We start from the raw sequence: 21,338 nt of genomic DNA, 5'->3' as shown, positions 1-21,338 counted from the left end.
GGTACCTATCTTCAGGTAAATCCGTTCTTTCTTCGTTGGAAACATCAGGACCAACTCATTCTAAGTGCTCTAATTTCTTCACTCTCCATGGAAGTTCTCCATCTTATTGTTGATTGCCAAACTTCAAGCTCTGTTTGGCACACCCTTGAGCAAGCTTTAGCTTCCAAATCCAATTCCAGAATTATGCAACTTTATGGCTCCATTCAAGATCTTCGACAAGATGATGAGTCGGTAACTCAGTTTATGCAAAAAGCTAAGGCCTTATTTGATGAATTAGTCGCTGCTGGCCGGCCGGTATCGCTAGAGGATTTCAACTTTTATATGTTTCGTGGCCTTTGAGGAGAGTTCAAGGACTTAGTAACAAGTCTTGTGACCAAAGCCGAGCCTCTTTTATATGTTGATCTTCATAGTCATCTCCTAACACACGAATTCCTTCACTAAATGTCCTTGTCCTCCATGGGGTCTACTGTCATCAATCAACCTCTGCTGCCTACACCCAATACTCCTCCCACAGCCTTCTTCTCTAACCGTCAGTCTCGTGGAAACCTTGGTCGCAACAGAGGTCGTTTCCATGGAGGATGGCGTCCCAACCAGTTCAACAGTAGAGGCCACATATCTGCTGCATCCAGACTTGATTTCCACAGCCTCCCTAACTCCTCAAACAATGACAGCGATAGGCAAGGCCACTGGCAAGGCAACTAGCAACGCAACAGGGGGCAGAATCCTCACTGCCAGTTGTGCCAAACATTCAGCCATACAACCCCTCACTGCCCTCAACTCCAGCATCGGGGCTATAGACAACAGCCTAGTGCAAATATGACGCTGAGTAATATTTCCTCAACTGGTACTAACGATTGGTTTCCGGACACCAGTGCAAATCAACACGTTACACCTGACCTTGCAGGTTTGGCTGCCTCAGAACCATATCTCGGTAATGATAATTTGCATGTTGGTGATGGTAAGGGACTCCCCATATCTCATATTGGTCATACAAAAATACATACACCTCATCGTTCTTTCACTTTGTCTAATGTTCTTCATGTTCCTGCCATCAGGAAACATTTGCTTTCTATTCAGAAATTTTATCTTGATAACAATGTTTATTTTGACTTTCACCCTTTTGTGTTTTATGTCAAGGATTGAAACACCAATGAAGTCCTGCTCTTAGGTCAGAGTCAAGATAGTCTCTATGTCTTATCCAGGTCTTCCATCACGTCTGTTCCTCAAGCCTATTAGTCTCCCTGTATTTCTCCTTTTGTCGAGTTATGGCATCATCGACTAGGTCATCCTACCTCTCGTATCTTTCATTTGTTAGTCTCCAAAAATAAGATTATTTGTGACAACAAACATCTTAATCTTCAATGTCAAAGTTGTCTGTTAGGAAAAACATCGCGTTTGTCTTTAAGACCTATGGGTCACAAAACTTCTGCTCCGCTTAAATTAATTTTTAGTGATGTGTGGGGTCTTGCTCCCCTTTTTTCTTTGGATGGCTATCGTTATTTTGTTATCTTTGTTGATGCATACACAAAATATATATGGTATTATCCTCTTGTTGTCAAGTTTGATGTTTATTCTCTCTTTCACCAATTCCAGACTCTCGTTAAGCGTCAATTTTCATTAAAAATAAAATCTATTCAAACTGATTGGGGTGGTGAATACCGCAAACTATCCACTTTTTTTAACACCATTAGCATTCAACATCGTCTGATTTGTCCTCACAGTCATGAACAAAATAGCACAGTAGAACGTCATCATAAGCATATTATAGAAACAGGACTCACTTTTCTAGGGCAATGTGAAGCACCATTCCGCTTTTGGAATTATGCTTTTGAAATCTCAGTTTATCTTATCAATCGCATGCCTACTCCTATTCTTGCAAATAGATCTCCATTTGATTGTTTGTTTATACGGTCTCCTGATTATCATTTTTTACGTACATTTGGGTGTCTCTGCTTTACCTTTTTATGTCCATATAACAATCATAAATTGGATTTTCGTTCCTCTCCATGTGTGTTTCTTGGTTACAGCTTCTCGCACCTTGGCTATTGGTGTTTTGACATTACATCTGAACATATTTATATCTCCCGTCATATCCGCTTTCTTGAACATGTTTTTCCATTTAAAAATTTTGAACATATTGCAAAGGTCTCCTCCCCTCCCCAACCCTAACCTACCACTACTGTCCTCCAGAATCTGCTCCACTCATCGTTGTTCCCCACCCATACAACCCTCTCATCCCCTACAGCCTACCTGCCACAACATCCACCATTCCTTTGCCCATCATCACATGCATGTTTATCTAACCAATCTGCTGCAGATACAGCTTGCAAATCAGTGTATTCCATATTCCACCATGACTCCTCTGCTGGTGATGGGACATCCCCTACTTCATCCTCTACTCCTCCTCATTTGGCCAGCGTCTCAGCTGCTACCGACTCTGCCTCTACTGACAGTCCCGTTTCTGCAGGCAATCCCCTTATTGCGACAGATTCTTCCTCAGCCACTTCGACTGGCCTGGATCTTGTGGTCGATTTATCCTCCTATCCACTGCAGCCGAACATCTTATGGCCATCTTCTTCTCCAGCATCGCTGCCCTTGATCAGCAAACACCCTATGATTCTTCGACCGCAGCAGCCGAAGACAGCCAATCTAGTTGCTTCCCCTACCGCTGTATTGCTCCCCCCCGGGTAATGCACTCTCCCTCTTCAGAACCTCTTGCTTTCTCTGCTGCTGACAGGTATTTTGTTTGGCATGATACGATGTGTGATGAAATCAAGGCCTTGCGCTCTAATCACACTTGGTCTTTAGTTCCCTTTCATCCTTCGATGAACATTGTTGGCAGCCGATGGGTGTATTGGATCAAGCATCGTGCCGATGGCAATGTTGAGCGTTATAAAGCACGCCTCGTTGCTAGAGGTTTTACTTAGCAGGAAGGCATTGATTATTCTGAAACCTTCAGCCCGATTATTAAGTAGGCCACCGTCCGCCTAGTCTTCTCCATTGTGGTCTCGCGTAATTGGAAGATTCATCAACTTGATATTCGTAATGTCTTTCTCAATGGTGTTCTTACTGAAGAGGTCTACATGAAACAACCTCCAAGTTTTGTTGACTCTACTCTCCCATCTCATGTGTGCAGATTGCGGAAGTCATATTGTATTGTTTAAAACAAACACCGCGGGCATGGTACACTTGTTTGAGTGATTTTTTGCTCTCCATTGGTTTTCTTGCCTCCAAGGTTGACACCTCCCTATTTATTGTCTGATGGCACTAACATCTTCTATCTTCTGGTGTATGTTGATGATATCCTGCTTACAGGTAACAACTCTGCTATGCTTCATCGCCTAATACAGTTACTCAGCTCTGAATTCAAACTTCGTGATTTAGGCGCAGTTCACTGCTTTCTAGGTATTGAGGTTCAGTCTACAATACTTGCTCGCTCATCTACTGAAGTTGAGTATAAAGCTTTAGCAGATGGTACTGCTGAGGTCATTTAGCTTCAATATCTGTTAACAAATCTACAGGTTCCCTCCATTTGGTGTGATAACCTTGGTGCGACCTATCTCTCCGCGAATGTATAGCTTTTCAATTCAAGCTTCGAGTCGATCCTCCACCCTCAGCTTGAGGAGGCATATTATAGAATGTATAGCATGTATATATCTGAATAGGAAATTAATGTAGGATTATTCCAATATTGTAATCCCTACAGTTACTGTCGTGTTCTGCCATATATATATATAAATAAGAAAGGTTGGCTAAGACACAAGCTAGACCATTCTATTATTCTCAACCATGTGGTATAATGTCAAGTGGTTGAAGAGTGTATTTAATAGGAAGGCACCAAAGTCAAATACAAAAGGATCCAACAACTCTCAAGTATTTTAGTTTCAAGAGGGAAAGTTTAACAAATAAAATAAGAAACATAAAAATTTAGTATTTATAATGTATGTGTTTCACATGACTTGATTCTATTCGTGTATATATAAAGACGTCTGACAAGGATATTATGACATGAATTTTCTTTTATTATGATTGCTTTTTCTTTTAAAATCCTTACGGTAAGAATTTTCTTTTCTTGTTAGAGCTTTTTCTTTTCCAATCCTTTTGTCTTTTGCACTTTTTTATCATTTGTCTCTTCTCGTGTTACACACATATATAAGGATTAACATATATGATTTGTAGGTTTGTTTAACTGAAGTAATCCTATCTATCTTTGTTAATCATATTAACATGTCTTGGAGAAAATTGAACAAAAAATGATTTAATTCTCACTTTATAGTGGTTGTTCAAGCATTCCCTCGTCAGGAGATTTACACTATTCTGTAAGCTTGGAAACTAATATCAAAGCAACACCATTACGTTGGTGACGATGGTTAAGGAAGTGTATTTCATCTTTAACTATAAATATTTAATTTCAAATGATGGTATAAAAAATAAAGTTCCTATAAATTCGTCTAGTTATTCAGTGTTTGGAGTCTATTTTTAACCAGACTAAAGAAATTAATTTTATCTTAATATATGAATTCCAATTAAAAAGTACCACGTATAAATAAAATAAAAACAGAAAAAAGAAAAGAAAATTTTATTTTTTTATGAAAATTTAGTTGCAAGGAGATATATTATTTTAAATTCATAATTGTGCGACAATTTCCACGATAATACTTTGTAATGACATGTCTTAATTGACATATAAACTAGTTCAAAGATATATGTGACAGTCAAAATATATACACACATGTGTGTCTTGTTTTTTTTTATTATTATTATTATCTAAATCACGCCTCTAAAAATATTAGATAATCATGTTATTATATGATTTGGCTGGTTTAGTGGGAAAAAAAGAATTAAATTCTCCTGAAAAGTACCCACCCAAGTAGTCTTTTCAGGCAAAAAAAAAAAAAAAATGATGAACAGTAACTAAAACGATGTTGTTTGGTCAAAGTTCAATTTAGTCTTTTGATTTTTAATTACATTCAATTACACCCATGATTGGCTTTAAAATTTTAATTTTGTGCAATTTTCCCCCTACCTAACTTCAACATCACCCTTGTATTTTGACATCTTTTTCATTTTGGTCCTTGATCTTGAATTTATGCAAATTAATCTTCAACTGGCCATTAAACTTTCAATTCTTTTTAATTTGACCCCTGATTTCAATCAATTAGGCCTCCATAGTTCAACATTTTTTACAAAAAGGTTCTTGGCTATGATTTTCTTTAATGTGACCCCTAATTGACCCTAAATGTTTGATTTTCTTTTAATTTCACCCCTGATTTGAACCAATTGGCTTTGTAAAAATTAAGTTTGGTCCTTTAAAATTTCAACCTTCTCAATTAAGCCCAAATTAGACTCTCAAACTTAATGTTTCTCCAATTAAATCCCCAAGAAAATTAATTTAACTCATTTAAAGTATAATTAAGTCCTTGCACTTAATTAAATCCTTTAATTGGATCCAAATTAATTCTTAAATATAATTAAACTTTTATTAACCCATGATTAAATTAAATTGGCCTATTAAAAATTAATAAACAACTAATAATTACACAGTGTACATCCTCTGAATTTAGTATTTATAAATTATATTTATAATGTATGTGTTTCACATGACTTGATTCTATTCGTGTGTGTGTGTGTATGTAGACTTCGATGACAAGAATATTATGACATGAATTTTCTTTTATTATGATTGCTTTTCTTTTAAAATCCTTACGGTAAGAATTTTCTTTTCTTGTTAGAGCTTTTTCTTTTCCAATCCTTTTGTCTTTTGCACTTTTTTTAGCATTTGTCTGTTCTCGTGGTACACGCATATATAAGGATTAACATATATGATTTGTAGGTTTGAAGTAATCATATCTATCTTTTTTTAATCATATTAACATGTCTTGGAGAAAACTGAACAAAAAATGATTTAATTCTCACTTTATAGTGGTTGTTCAAGAATTCCCTCGTCAGGAGATTTACACTATTCTGTAAGCTTGGAAACTAATATCAAAGCAACACCATTACGTTGGTGACGATGGTTAAGGAAGTGTATTTCATCTTTAACTATAAATATTTAATTTCAAATGATGGTATAGAAAATAAATTTCCTATAAATTCGTCTAGTTATTCAGTGGTTGGATCAATTGACATATAAATTAGTTCAAAGATATAAGTGACAGTCAAAATATATGTGTGTGTGTGTTTTTTTTTTTTTATCTAAATCATGCCTCTAAAAATGCTAATGTTTATTGCGATCAATAAAGTATTCAATGTTAATCATACAACATTGTCAATTATATATATATATATATATATATATATATATATATGTAGAAGAATCATGTTGGAGTATTGGATGAAATTGAGAGCCTAATCATACCTTATTGTATTTAAGATTGTAGAAACTATTCAGATTTAAGATCAAATTAATTGATTATTGGATGAATCTGCATAAAAACAATTAAATTCATGGACATAATTAGATTTTTAATAGGCCAATTTGATTTAATCATAGGCTAAATTAAAAGTTTAATTATGTTTAAGAATTAATTTGGGTCAAATTAAAAGATTTAATTAGGTGCAAGGTCTTAATTATACTTTTAATAGGTCAAATTAATTTTATTAGAGACTTAATAGGTGAAAAATTAAGTTTGGGAGCCCAATTTGAGCTTAATTGAGAACACTAGAATTTTAGAGGACCAAACTTAGTTTTTACAAAGTCAATTAATTAAAATCATGGGTAAATTTGCAAGAAAAACAAAGTTTTAGGTCAATTAGAAGTTAAATTGAAGAAATTAACATTCAATAACCTCTTTGGAAAGGGCACTAAAGTTCAGAGACTTAATTCTATTGAAGACAAGCATGAAATTAAAGAAATTAAAAATTTAATGGTCAATTGATGATCAATTTGCATAAATCCAAAATCAAACACCACAATGAAAAAGGCTCTGAAATTCAAGGTTAACATTGAAGTTTGGCAGAGATAAAATTGCATAAAATAAAAGTTCGAAGTCAATTAGGGATGTAATTAAAAAAAATCAAAAGTCAAAAAACTAAATTGAATTTTAGTCAAATCCCTAATTAAAACCATAAAGCCAAAACAACATTGTTTTAATTAAATGAAACGACATATTTTGACCAAACAAAAACAAGAAAGATTGTTCATCATCCCCTACCTTTTTACCTAAAAATACTGCTCGGATGACAATTTTTTCAGAACATTTAATGCTTCATCTCTCAACCAAACTTGACAAACCATGCATCACTATGATGGTGTGACCTTGTACTACACCCCAGTTGTAACGGCCTAGCCTAATATGTTGTATATTGTCCGCTTTGGGCCTCCTAGTCCACCCATTACCAGGGCTTCCATCCAGATCCCCCTCACGGTTTTGTTCTTGGTAGCCACACATGGCCCTAAAATGCGTACAACATGTTAGGAACCAGCACCACTTATAAGGCCCTGGCTCTGGACGCTCGCTTCCGATGTGGGATCTTACAATCCCCCCACCTTAAGACTAGTCGTCCTCGGCTCTGATACCAAATGTAACGGCGTGGCCCAACATGCTGTATATTGTCCGCTTTGGGCCTCCCAGTCCACCCATTACCAGGGCTTCCACCTAGGTCCCCCTCACGGTTTTGTTCTTGGTAGCCACGCCTGCTCCAAAACGCGTACAACATGTTAGGAACCAGCACCACTTATAAGGCCCTGGCTCTGGACGCTCGCTTCCGATGTGGGATCTTACACCAGTATAATTCTTGTCGGCTAATTGCTCCTACAATTATCGCGATGCCGCCCTAAAGAGGTCCACCCGAGAATCCCTAGCAGCCTAATTTTTCAAAGATCATGATGACACCTTTGAGCCAACGGTTGGGATCCTTCTCGCTTAAATCAAGAGCCAAGATTGATCCACGATAAAGACAAGATGTCCCTCTTCCATCCTCTATGAGTGGATTTCGAGTATTAAAGGACAAGAAATTGAAGTGCAAAGTACACACAAAAAATTAGCCTCCCAATTTTTTCTTCATCTGCCAGCCTTATTCTTCTTTTCCTCCGTTGTGTCCTCGCTACCAACGCCGCCATCAGCCTCACGTCAACCCTCCCAACACATCCACAAACCAGCCACCTTCATGCCAAGTAACCATATTCATCCCCGCCTTGTTTTTCTTTTTCTTCTTCTACATGTAAACATGTAGAACGTGAATTATAATTCACATTCTACTTTTTACAATGCAACTTAGTCACTAGGCTGGCTGGCTAGTGACTAAGTTGTGTTAGGCTGGACTTGTTTCAGCCCAGCCAAGAATGTTGGGTCAGGTCCAGTCTAATTTATAGAAAAGATAAAAGAATGTTGGGTTGTTAGTCGACCCAACCTAGTCTAGTCTGGTCAGGTCGAGCCTAGACTTTAAGTCTAGTCCATCCCATTCATTTTAAAAAATAATATATATATATAACAAAAAAAATTAAAAGACCATTTTGCAATTATTTATGGGTTTGTCGCGCATTTTTCTAATAATTTTGTTTAATATTGGGTCATAGACTTATTACAGTGTAAAATATGAATCTGATATCAAAATATCTGATTTTTTTTCCCCATGAAAAATTCAAAATTTTAAAAATGAACTTTATTTAAAAAGAGAGAGAGAGAGAGAGAGATGTTTTGTTTTCACGCATACAATCAAATTCTAAAATTTTCATGCATATTTTCTAATAAAACAAAATTATATTTTTATCTTGTTTTAAAATATAAAATAAATATCATAACCAGTTTATTATTATCTATTAAGATTTGTTCAAAATTTTAAAAATCTCACAAAATTTAATTTGTTTAATTAATATACGGGATATAAACTTCACAACGTAATACATACTTCCTATATTAATTTAAATGTTATAATGTATGGAATTCCATGAAACCCTATTAATGGAGACAATGAATTAATTACCTTGACCAGATAGTTTGATGGATCAAAATAAAAATTAAAAAATCAAGAGTTGAATTAGATTTAACAAAGAGTTCAAATGATCTTTCGATTAATTAGCTATTAGACAATATTGTGTGAGAACAATGTCAAGTGGTTGAAGAGTGTATTTACAAGGTAGGCACCAAAATCAAATACAAAAGAACCCAACAACTCTCCAGTACTTTATTTTCAAGAAGAAGGCTTAAGAAAAATCAGAAACATAAAAATTGGACCTATTATATAAGATTACATGTCACAGCAACATAATAGGAAATAAAATATATATATAGACTATTCACAAAACTAGTATATAATAGAAGAGTACCCTTTTGATTTTCTCTTTCATTCACAATTTAAATATCTTAATTTTCCATGTTACAATATCTATTTTGAAGAAATTCTTAACCCCAATTATGAGTGAACCTTACAATTAAATTAGTCTTTAATATACTAATTAACCATATTTTAAACCAATTTCTAGCAAATTAAAGACTTGGGAAAAATCTTAAACCAGAATATTGCCTCTCGTACTACAAATTGGTACCTGGAAACTGCAATTGAACAGTCTGCCATTAGCAAGCTATCAGCATTTTGCATTTAGGTTATCTGTTATCAACAAACGACAAATCACAATTTCTCTTTAACAAGGTTTTCGTGAAATCGAATTAGACACAACAGCCATAGTGAATGAAGAACATGCAAAATTTTGCACAAACTCATGGTCTGACAAGCACCAAAACTGCTAAAGCACCAAAACTTTTTTCCAACAGGCTCCAAAACTGCTAAAGCCTCCTCTTTTAGGCTCAAATAAACCACAACTGGGGAAAGAGAAAAACGGAGGAAAACAAAACGGAGAAATTTCCTCAAAGCACAACTGTTTCGTTCTCTGGGGTCCAATTATCGTCGTTTATGTTCATGGTTCATTAATCTACACCATTACCCTAGTATCTCAAGTAAGCGTTTTTACAAACCTGAACCTGACAACGTATTCTTTCGGGTCCATGCAATTTTAGGCTTCTATTATATTCGCCAACATTTACAAAAATATACTTTGGCTTATAGCACTAAAGAGCAGAAAAAGCTACATCTAACCTTCAAATAAACAAGAAACATGGTGAAATTTATGGTTAGCAAATCATACCTTTATTTAGTGTACTACTAGTACGCCATCTTGTTATAATGATCACAATCATACATTTTTCCTAGGTCTTGGTCTAATATACATGTAAATCAAGCATTTCCTGGAAGATATTCCAAGAAAGATATTGGATGGAGTACAATCTTGTCACCAAATCTTGTTCTCTGATTGATCTTAATTTCTTGAAGGTATTGACAACTTGTGGCTCCTCAACCTGGCAATAACATTCATTAAAAGATCACACAAAGCTTCATGATTTGACTAAAAGTTAACACAACAACAAACAAGGAAACCTTCATCCAAAATCATCAATCAATCAGATGAATAACAAGGAAAACTGCTCAATCAAATGATAGTAAGATACTATATCATATGGTTAGACATCTCTCATTCAATGCAAGTTATGTTTGCATGTGGTTTTCTCGACTCGAAACAATAAATACTTCAAGGAAACAATTGACAAGATATAGAAGTACTAACATATTCCTTAATTTAAACTACCATGTTGTAACTTGTCAATGACACTAGAAATTTTACTAGGTTTCCTCTCACTTGGAAATTAAACAATGGTAAATGTGAACCTATGGGGCAAAATCTTCTCCCTCTATTTTCCCTCATGGTTGTTCCAAAAAAGAGAGATGCATTGATTTTATGTTTTCCTCTCCTTCATTTTCTTTCCTCCCAGCTTCTACTTCTCCCACACATAGTTTCCCTCAATCAAAATGTAGTATTCTCTGAAAATCACTTCAGCTCCTTGAAATTCCACGTGCTGCATCCTACTTTTTTGTCTTCCTAGAAAAAATGGAATGAAATCAGGTTAAACCCCTCCTGTGAATTCAAATATGATTTTCCATGTTCTACTACGCACTTAAATTATAACTTTTGTTAAATAAGCATAAAAAGCAATTCCACGTCTACTTAATCTGACCATTGCCAAACTCTATACAATAATTAACATTTCAATGAATGTATGTCAAGCAGTAATATAGTCACGGAAAAAGCTACAAAACAAAATGGCAGTCACCTTAGGATAAATGCTTGATTATGAAAAGCAGGTGGGAATGAAATCATACTGCTGGTGAAGATGCTTTTGCTTTCTGTATTGTCATCTAGACAATCCGTCTATGATGTTAACATCAGAAAACTCATCAAACGATCTCAACTTTTCAAGTATTAGTCCCTCCTGCTTGGCATCTAGGTATTAGGTGTAGTTAAGATTCAATACCATGCATTTAAGAGTTAGATAACTATGGATGGATCAACATGAATATGCATCATGATCTGTAAAATGAACATACAGTAATCTTTATGTCATTTAAACAACAGAAAGAAAGAAATCCTTTACTACTTTAAACAAGAGAAAGGACTATAGAAGCTTGGTGTTGGACAAAAATTGGTTCAAGTGGCCAAGCTCATGTACCAAGAAATTTTACAGAGAAACTTTCTATAGGATTCTCCACCTACTCTTTTGATAGGCCTCTACAAAGAAGTGTCTAAAATTCTAGCAAAATAGTTGAATGCTGTCAAAGAGGGAACTAATTTTTCATAAAAGAGAAAGTGTAGTGAGAATAATTAACTAGAGAACAAATTCATGCATCATCATGCTGGGAAAACCAAACATCTTTCACTCAGTAATAATATTTAGCATGCACAAATAAATGCTGTGATAGATACCAGCCAATCACAGTTTTTGCAAGCTTGTATGTACAGTTAAGCATGCCCAGATTGCTAACAAGGATACATTCTTCATCAGGATTTTCTGTGAAATTTGAGTGCAGGGAATTCCCAACACTGTCAACAATGGCTGATGTAGTCATAGATGATTCGATACATAAAATTGCCATAATGGCATCTATCCGAGTGACCTCATTTCTGAACATAAGTCTTGCATGTGCTGCAACATGGAGAAGTCAAATTCTGATAATTTAATGGACAAATAATCAACATAAATATTGAAATACCTTGAGCTAGGCGTATCAAACTTTCCAGCATGCGCACGGTAGTCCTTGCTACAAATTAGAAATTAGAAATGGTACGATACAATAAAAGGAAAAATAAAAAAGCAAAAATAATAATAGGCTTGAAAGAGTAATTTACTGAGGAACCTGCATTATAAGTTGCAGATCTTCGTTGGAGTTGATAATAACTTGAAATAACCTTTTCAGCTTCCTTGGTAAGCACAGGCCTGAAGTACCCCTTAACAAAATGAATATACCTGCAATATGTTTTGAAGAAGCTGAGCACTTGCCTTTCTGAAACAGGAACAGGTTATTCAGCATAATGTGCTTAATTGAAACACAAATGTGCGTGCGTGCGTGCGTGTGTGTGTGTCTCAAAGACAGTTACGCCAGAATTCTCTCTTTAAGTTGGCAGGGACAAAATGTTACCAGAGTAACATCAAATCCCCCATTTAACTAATTTAGAATACAAAAGAAACAGGAAAATCATGAATGATAACATTTCACTCCAAAACAGGGAGGAGAGGTGCAATGTCACCCTCCAAGCATGGGAGTTAAATGATTCCCTAGAAAAGTTGTCTTGTTGACCTGAGTCCCCAGTCACCAGACAGTCAATTATGACCACTATGCTCTACTCTCTCTCCATTTACTATTGAACCAAAAGAGTATTTTACCTGCGAAGCATAGAAAATGGCCAGATATTACCCAAATCTTCATCATGATCTCCTTTGTTTGATTCACCCTACAAATAAGTTCCAGAAAACAGTGAGGTTTTAAATGAGTCAGTTGCTTTATGACATAACATTGAACCCATATTTGATTTCCACATCACCTCATTGAGAATGTGAGACGATACAACAGCATCCCATTCAGGATTCTTCGTATCCAAGAGGACCAAAACAATGTCAAATCTGCTCAATAATGGTCTCGAGAGTGCAGTGTTGACAGAGAGAGCTAGATTAAGTTAAGGACAAAGCAATACTATCACTTGTGTGTGTGTGTGTGGAGGGGGGGGTGTTGAAGAAAGCAAAGTAACGTTTCAAACAATGTCCAACAATAGAGGTGATAAGGGTGATTTCAGCCTCCAAATCACATAGGTGGGTAAACAAATTTAAACGGCCAGTGACAACCAATTGGTTAATATATTCTTCCTTTTTTTCTTTTTCTTGATGACACAATTTAGTTTGATTAATTGAGTAGACGGAAGTGATACATTGATCAGGGTCATACTGTCCTTTGGGATTTGTTGCACCAAAGACAATTGTCCTAGTACTTAAAGTAGTAACAAGACCAGCCTGGAAAAAAAAAAGAACAAATACAAAATTGGATTCAAGCTTAAGACCAAGCAGTCAATAGACAAGAACAACTAATAAAAAATGATAAAAAGAAATTTCAGAGAATCTCAAACAGAATACTGAAAGCATATAAAGCATACAGTAGTATAGCCCTAGGGGCCATGGATACATGTATGAAAATTTGATGCGTGATAACATCTATGACACATGACGTGATGATACAACATGTATTTTCTGTCATCAATATGATCTGTATTTCTTCCACCCTAAATGATGCAGAACCAATTTATGAACATTAAGGAAACAACCTCCAAAACTCATGAGAACCAAATCTCTGAAAACTCATTTATCAATCTTCTATATTATCAATTGATCATGGAGTAAGAGGAGCCTGAGAAACTTCCTACAGTTCCTTGTTTAGGTGAAACCGAAAACTGTACTGATTGAACAAGAGTTTCTTTCTAATGTTTAACTAGGGTGCTATTCATGGACATAATGCATATAGAAATATGTAAGCCAAATCCTATAGGGAAACTAAACAACAGTACAACCCACTAGATAGGAGATATAACCATATTATTTGTAAAACAGACTTTATTTAAATAACCAATGAGCATGTGGCTCAATTGCCACCCCTATCCCTCTCGTTTAAGAAGTCTTGGGTTAAAGCTTCTCCCCTGTTTCTTTTTAAAAAAACCCAGCTAAATGGTAGATATTGATACTTCTAAGAATCTCAAACAAGCCTCCATCTTAAGCAATCAAATGTTAATTCCCATATCATTTTTCTTCATTTTCCATCACTCAATCAAGGCAGAATTCTACAGAGCATTAGAAGTTAACATAGCAATTGCTACATTATTTTCAGAAGTTTTAGTCAATGCATATTCTATATGCTGTGTGAAAGAGAATTATTGCAAGGCTAACAGATTTTGGGCTACACGATGGGGCTTGAAAAGGAGGATATCTTAATTGTTGGGGCATATTGAACGTAAATTTCAAATAACAATCTCTTGTTTGAAGACCTATGGGATGGTTTCTATAAAAGATGATATTTCAAGAACAAATGAATACTTGTGACAGACAAATGAGACAACATTATATTACATTCTGCAATCAAATTTAGACATCAAAGTAAATATATTTAAAAAAAAAAAAACAGAGGAGCAACCTTAGCAACACTTATAGTCTGTTGCTCCATTGCTTCATGTATCGTTGCCCTGTCATGCTCCCTCATGCTGCCAACAGAAGTTGGTTTAGCTCAATATCAAGCACTCATAAGCATAATCGGTGGAAAACTATTCTGTTATTGGTGATCAGTTCTGCAAATCAAATCTTTGGTGATCTGTATTGAATACAAAATTACAAGTTTTAATCAAGAGTGGTTTCATGCTGAGATTACCTGTCAAATTCATCAATGCAACAAAGCCCTCCATCTGCCAGAACAAGGGCTCCAGCTTCCAACATCCACTCCCCTATTTACATCAAAGACATTGATTAGTCCTTCGAGATTTCAAAATAATGCATAATTTCATTTATATGGCATGCTAGTATTCTCCATGGATAACAATCAGTGTTCCTCAAACGAAAGATACCAGATTCCAGGCAATGGCCAAAATATCAATTCAGCAACGGAGCATAAACAGGAAAAAACTGTTATCGTATTTTCTTAAAATGCCAAATTTTGATCCAAGAATATTTATCTTTAGTAGATGTCAGAAAAACATGAAAAGATAGTGCACAACATATATAACAAAGCGCATCCTAACTGACCATGTGATTTCCATCATAACATTTCTTTTTTAGTGTGTTTTTTCTTGTGTTACAATCAGTTTTTTAAAATGGCTTTCAAATTGTTTTTCACCCAAAAAAGCATTTTTAGATGTTTTTGAATGGTTTTGATGTACTGATGTCAAGAATGAAAAACAAATTTGAAAAAAAAATCATTTTGATGTATTTTCAATTGAAAAGCACTCGTACCACAATCCCAAGCACACACTTGTCATGAGCAGAAATTTTTTCAGCAACATTGATTCCTTGGAAGGCTTTAGAAGCTAATAGTAAAATACCAAATTGAGTTCAAGAATTTAACCCATTTAGGTAATTTCAGATTAATAGAGAACAGGGAATCAGTGGAAGAAACTGTTACAACTATGGACAAAGTTCCAATATTTTTAGCTTCAGAGAATAGAAATACCTCCATCCTTGACTGCAGTGACAGTTAATCCTGCACTAGTACTCCCCAACCCAGTAGTGATAACAGACCGGTTGCTCAGCTTTGCAGCAAATTTTAAGAACTGAGACTTCCCTGTACCTGTGAGATTAATTCCATATTGTCTAAGCATTATTATTTATTTTCAGATGGCATCATAATAATCAAGGAATTTAATTTATGCATAATGAAACTTGTAGTCTATTAAAGCCAAACAATCATTATGGACAAGGTCAGATTTTAAGTTCAAAGTACAGATTTATGCAAGAGTCATTAATCATAACAACTACATCACACAGCTCAGATAAAAAGCATTTATATCAGGAACTCAAAGGTATATCTCACTTTACTCTGTAATATGTATTGTGTACCTAAACAGAACCGCACAGACTATCTCACTTACAGCTCAGACAATAAACATTTATATCAGGAACTCGAAGGTAGATCTCACTTCACTCTATAATATGTATGGTGTACCTAAACAGAACCATGTGGAACATCTCACTCACATAATTGGAGAAATTGGTTTAATCTTGTTCGAGCTTTTTCTGCTTTCCTAGTTTTCATTGAAAGGATGAATGGATGGGCAAACAAAGCACATGATTGTTGGATCTCTTTGCACACGTTCCCAGCAGGGGATTGTGTCTTAACAAAAGTATAAGATGTGTTGGCAGGGTAAATGAATCCCAAATTCCCAATGCAAGGCATTATATCACAGATTAGTCTTGCAGCTTAAAACCAATAAAATGCATGTCAACTCATGGCAAATTTCAGAAATATATGTGAACAATGAGAGTATTTGAGCTATCATCCAGTTTTGATACACATTAGGAAAGCGATCAGCAATCACCTGTAATGCCTAATCCACCATTGCTTACTGCCAGGTAAATGCATAACTCTTCTTATATGCTATACATTAACTTAGTTCAACAGTCTTCCCATAGATAAAATAAATTTTATTCCAACAAAAACAATCATGCAACTAACTCAAAAAATGAAGCATAAGGCAAATTTTCCAATTTAAGTAGAATTCAAGGAATCAATTCTTGTTATAAAATAAATATACATGTACCAGTAAAAGAGGAAAATTCACCTGGATCACCAACCAAAAGCAAATGAGACTCTCCTCGAATCTTTGAACCAGAAGCATCAACATGTTGCACCCCTCCAATAAGTGTTAATGCAACTAAATTTAAGGAATGTCAATGTGTCATTCAAGTAAACAATGATGAAGAATTCTAACACATGAGAAAACATGCATCATTGCATAATTATATTCAATCCACATAATCATCAGTTTCACAAATGTTAAAGTAGTGTAATACAATCAGACTTCCATCTTTTAGAACAATAGAATGGAATGACACAAAATGACAACATACCAGCAAGCTTCACAGTGAAGAGTCCAAAAATTTGGGGGCAGAGACCTCGCAGAATGGCATTTCTCCCTGATACCAAGCTCATTTAAAAACTTGAAATAGAAAAAATAAGCTAAAGGACCAAATCTAACAGTAAAATCATATGCAATAAGTCAAAAGAAAGGATAACATCCAAGGAGTGTTATCTCAGTATTTCTCATAAACGGTTATAAAGATGAACTACTACTCTACATAAACATCTTAAAGATAAGAACATTGCAAATAGTTTTTACCTTTCAAAGGAGTATCATTGAAATCTGACCAGAACTGCTTGAATTTCATTATAACATCACTTGGGATGTCAATATCTGCTTTCAGCTCGTTAGTTCTCCTGAGAACAACAGAGAGACAAAATTTGAAGGAAAAGGATACAGATTTAATATTATGGCAGGGATATATTCTAGAAACACTTCCACATGTGCTCAAAATGGGCTATACTGCTGTAGATTCCACTTTCACAGTTAAGAATTTAAAAGAAAAGGTTTGGTCAAGAAATAAATTAAAAAACAGCAGGAACTGAGAATATTGTGGAGAGAATTAAGAGAATGAAAGGATGAAAGAACAATAACTGCACTCTTAGGAAAGCAAAAGACAATGGACACTAAGAAAGCATGCACTCAGAAGCAAGTCTTCAGGGGTGTGACTGTGGAAAGTGGTGTAAAATGATAAGTTATCTACAGGGTGAAGCAGCAGATGCATCAATAGATAGAGTTTGGCTGCCAAATACTTAACAAAGGTACAAGCCCACAATAACTTCAGTAGACAGAATAAGATAGAACCCATAAGAAAGATCTCATTACCTCACATAATTAGCAATTAATATAGGATCAAGATTGGGTCGAACATCTTTTAAATCAGGAGACCATTTTGCAGTCAAAATCCCAGTAACAATGATATCATCTGCAACAAAAACATATCCATAATGCCCCAATTCACCACACCCCATCCACACAGAAATGAGGGACTCCTTTTGGTATTCCAAAACAATGTATAAAACAGGGTTAATATGAAAGGACAAGAAGCAGATACTGAAACAAGAATGCCAAGGTAAATTTCCAAATGTTATTCTTTAATAATATAATGAACCTATTAAGTAGTTTTGTCGTAGTTATTTCTTAACAAAAAAAGAATTTAAAAGATCATATTACTTTAGATAAATTGGAAAAAAAAATCATACAGGTAGCATACACATATACATCATAAAGTCATGTTTGGTAAAGGTATTTATTATGGACCAATATCCCAGAAATGTTTTTTAAAAAATATGATAAAAAAATATATATCATCAATGCTTAGGTTTTACAATAAATTCAGGTTAAATACAGAATGAGATTTAACATCTCCAGATTAACAAGAAATAGACAATAAATGCTGAGAATCACGACAAAAATTGGATTTAGAAGCTCAATGTTCCAAGCAACCAAGACATACGTATTGAAAATAGTCATTTTAATACAAAATGCACTTTTCCAAAAAACATTAGTAATCTGAATGGATAAATCAAAGCAGAATTAAGAAATGAATCTTTCATATTTTTTAACGGTTAATAAAGATAGAACAAGTCCCAGCTTGATTTCACGTCATTTTAATTAATGCACAAGTTCATATTAGCAATTCAAGAAAGCAAATCTTAAGAACTGGAATACAAGGCTTCCTTGAAATTGGTACCTCCTGTTTTTACAATGTCAACAAGATCATCCATGAGAATAACAGGAATTGACCGAGGAATGACCCCAACACCCAACACCTGTGTGCTCTCTTGGATTTTGATTTCCTGGTAATCATGGCGTATTACAGATTCATCGACACAGTCGAACCTCGTGCCTTCACAGGATTTAGACCTCTGTCATTGGATACAGTGGATTAGTGATCGAACACAAAGTTCATGACACCAAAAGAGACTACATCTACCACAAAAGACCAACTAATGCCTTGTTGTAAATCATGTACTGAAAGATATCAATAAATTCTAAAATTCACCCTGAAAAGGTACAACAGAAAGAGTAAGCTTATCCTTCAATCTATAATTCCATAACGTTAATGCAATACAATAAAAGATTAAAGATGTCAGTCCAAAGAATTACACCGCAGATGCCAATGGTATCAGCATGAATTAGGAAAAGACTAAGCATGAAGCTTCATAATTGTGCTCAATAATATGCTGTCAAAAGGGTGTTGCAAACTACTTTCTATGTGTTGTCCGCAAACCTTGCAAAATTGCACTGGGATAAGAATTAACAAGAGAAAATCAAGGATAGAGACAATAAACCTGAGAAGGGCAAAACGAAGGTAGTGTTATGGAGTTTCTACTTTCCAACTCAGGGTGAACCGGGAAACTGCACAAGAAGAATGTTGGCTCAAAAACTGGCACACAAATTCCGTTTTCCCCCTAAATGAAATCAAATTTGGTGAAAAAATGAAAATTGATATAGCACCTAGAAGGTATGCCCATTGGATTCACCAGTGAAATGTTTGTTTGAAACAAAAAATTGAAGGAAAATTTTCTGATTGAGAATGCAATTATAGTAAGAGATTTCTTGGTCATGTATCTCAAGAAAAAATCATATAAATGTTATTTGCAATAAAACATGTTAAACCATCTAAAAGTAATCCCACTCCAGGACCTTAACCCATGTTAAGCCTGGATTTCTCTGAGTCACCTGACAAGAGCTCCTTTAAAAGAGCTTCTCTTATCTAAATAAACACATAGTGATTTTCCTAAAAACAATAAGCTGACTCCAGCAATTCACACCAATCTACACGATTTCAGCATTTGTCAATGTAAGTCAATCAGATGAGAAACAACCTTAAATAAATTTTTGGATTCTGATCCATTTACATAAGCAAGTCACTCATGGTCTTGTAGGAAAATTCCCGTTCTTCACAAAACCCAAGAATAAACTAAATCAACAAGAAAACCTTACCCTTTTCCCTCCAAAACCTATACATAGCCATGGACTAGGCCAATAAACTTAAGCTAAAGGAAACTTAGACAAAAACATAAGCAAGCAAACAAAAAAATAAACCTACACATGCTTGCATTTCCGACACTGATACATCCTTTCCCCTTCATACATCTTAATCGCTCCAGACCTGATTAAAGTCCCCTTAAGAGTGAGAAGAATTCCGCGATGCTTCACTCTCACACGCCCAATGCTCGGAAACGTCTCTACGAACCCCATAACCAAAACAAACCAATCAATGATCCCATCCAAAAACATTAAAAAAAAAAATTGACAAGAAACAAAACCATAACCGTACCAGGGCATTCAAGTGGAGATCCACATACATTAATCCGCACATGAATGAACTTCTTCTCAACCCCTTTCTCCCCGAATTTCAAACCCTTGATCACAATTTTCTACAGCCCAGATCAAAATTCTCAATTTACCATTATAACTACTAAGAACATGAATTCAATGAAATTGGTAAAAATAACAAAGGAAAAGAAAATCATACATGAGCCCAGAAGGCAGCCCGGTCGAAAAGCAGCAAGTACACAGTTGGCTGAGCCAAAACAAGATGAGCAAGTCGAGAATTATCGTTCAGCAAATCTGTAAAACTGAAACAGAGAACAAAATCAAGGGCCAAACTTTTTATGAAAAACAAAGAAGGGTTTGAACTTAGAATGTAAATGGATGGCATACTCGATGTAGAGAGGGTAATGAAGCTTAGGGTCTGGAGAGACGACTATGGAATGAAGCTGTTCAGAGTGATGGGTCATCAGAAACTCAGCTAAGGACTTCACTTCACTGTCTTCTTCCTTCTCCATGCTTTCGGATTCATTGACCGGTTTCATGGTTTGCTGAATTTTCCCGCTCAGTTCCTTCACTCACCTTCTCAATGAATTTTGGTTTTATTTTTTAAATGTTATTTTGGGTCTTTTAAGTAGGAAATGATATTATAAGTAGGGTTATTTAGTACTCTCTTTCTTTAATCCATTCTTTTAAAAAATATATTTTTAAAGTTTATAAGTTTATAATATTTTATATATTTAATATTTTTAATATGTTAAAAAAATCAATAAAAAATATAAATTATTTATAAATTTATTATTATATTTTATTTAATAACTAAAAATATTTTATATTTTATATTATAATTTTATAATTGAATTAAAAAAAAACAAAATCATTATAGCCATCACTCTCTTAACTGAAACTTGGATCTCTAACAACAAAATTTAGGAGATAAAAAATTTTCTTCCATCACTAGTTGCTGGTTTAGAATTGTAGTAAAAATTATTTTTAAAATAATTTTTTATTTAAAAATATATAAAATAATTTTTTATTTTTTATATAATTACATTAAAATTATTAAAAAAAATACTAATTTAATATATTTAAAAAAGCACCTAAAACTAGAAATATAAGCATC

General features: G+C 34.6%; 1 protein-coding gene across 10 annotated transcripts; it reads right to left on the bottom strand.

Moving 5' to 3' along the window:
• Positions 1–10,063: 10,063 nt before the first annotated feature.
• On the bottom strand, positions 10,064–20,829 carry LOC133667977 (probable DNA helicase MCM9). 10 transcript variants are annotated; one of them, XR_009833606.1, is made up of 22 exons: positions 20,609–20,829; positions 20,421–20,523; positions 20,223–20,322; positions 19,992–20,130; positions 19,231–19,297; positions 18,630–18,804; positions 17,762–17,861; positions 17,195–17,292; positions 16,926–16,991; positions 16,637–16,729; positions 15,529–15,645; positions 14,734–14,806; positions 14,503–14,569; positions 13,253–13,334; positions 12,872–12,993; positions 12,714–12,781; positions 12,187–12,296; positions 12,043–12,090; positions 11,823–11,975; positions 11,106–11,275; positions 10,634–10,873; positions 10,064–10,295 (listed from the first exon to the last, which is right to left on the bottom strand). XR_009833606.1 is itself a non-coding variant. In XM_062087701.1 (21 exons), the coding sequence occupies exons 1-20, from the start codon at positions 20,758–20,760 to the stop codon at positions 11,187–11,189; spliced, it is 2,022 nt and encodes a 673-aa protein (XP_061943685.1). In that variant the 5' UTR covers positions 20,761–20,829; the 3' UTR covers positions 10,064–10,295; positions 11,155–11,186. The 10 variants fall into 10 exon arrangements, 4 of the variants coding, with proteins under 4 accessions (XP_061943685.1, XP_061943684.1, XP_061943683.1 ...); XR_009833605.1 differs by having other exon boundaries at positions 10,663–10,873; XR_009833604.1 differs by lacking the exon at positions 10,634–10,873.
• Between the last annotated feature and the right edge of the window lie 509 nt (positions 20,830–21,338).

Source organism: Populus nigra, chromosome 11, assembly GCF_951802175.1.
Source record: "Populus nigra chromosome 11, ddPopNigr1.1, whole genome shotgun sequence".
Classification (NCBI taxonomy): Eukaryota; Viridiplantae; Streptophyta; class Magnoliopsida; order Malpighiales; family Salicaceae; genus Populus; species Populus nigra.
The sequence above is the reverse complement of the archived record's forward strand: the minus strand, read 5'-3'. Positions and strand labels throughout refer to the sequence as shown.

Excerpts from the sequence above, each read along its gene's own strand:
- LOC133667977 (XM_062087699.1), bottom strand. The coding sequence starts at position 20,760 with ATGAAACCGGTCAATGAATCCGAAAGCATGGAGAAGGAAGAAGACAGT. Across the intron at positions 20,131-20,222 it reads ATCTCCACTTGAATGCCCTG|AGACGTTTCCGAGCATTGGG; the intron begins GTACGGTTATGG and ends TGGGGTTCGTAG. Across the intron at positions 11,976-12,042 it reads TTTGATACGCCTAGCTCAAG|CACATGCAAGACTTATGTTC; the intron begins GTATTTCAATAT and ends TCCATGTTGCAG.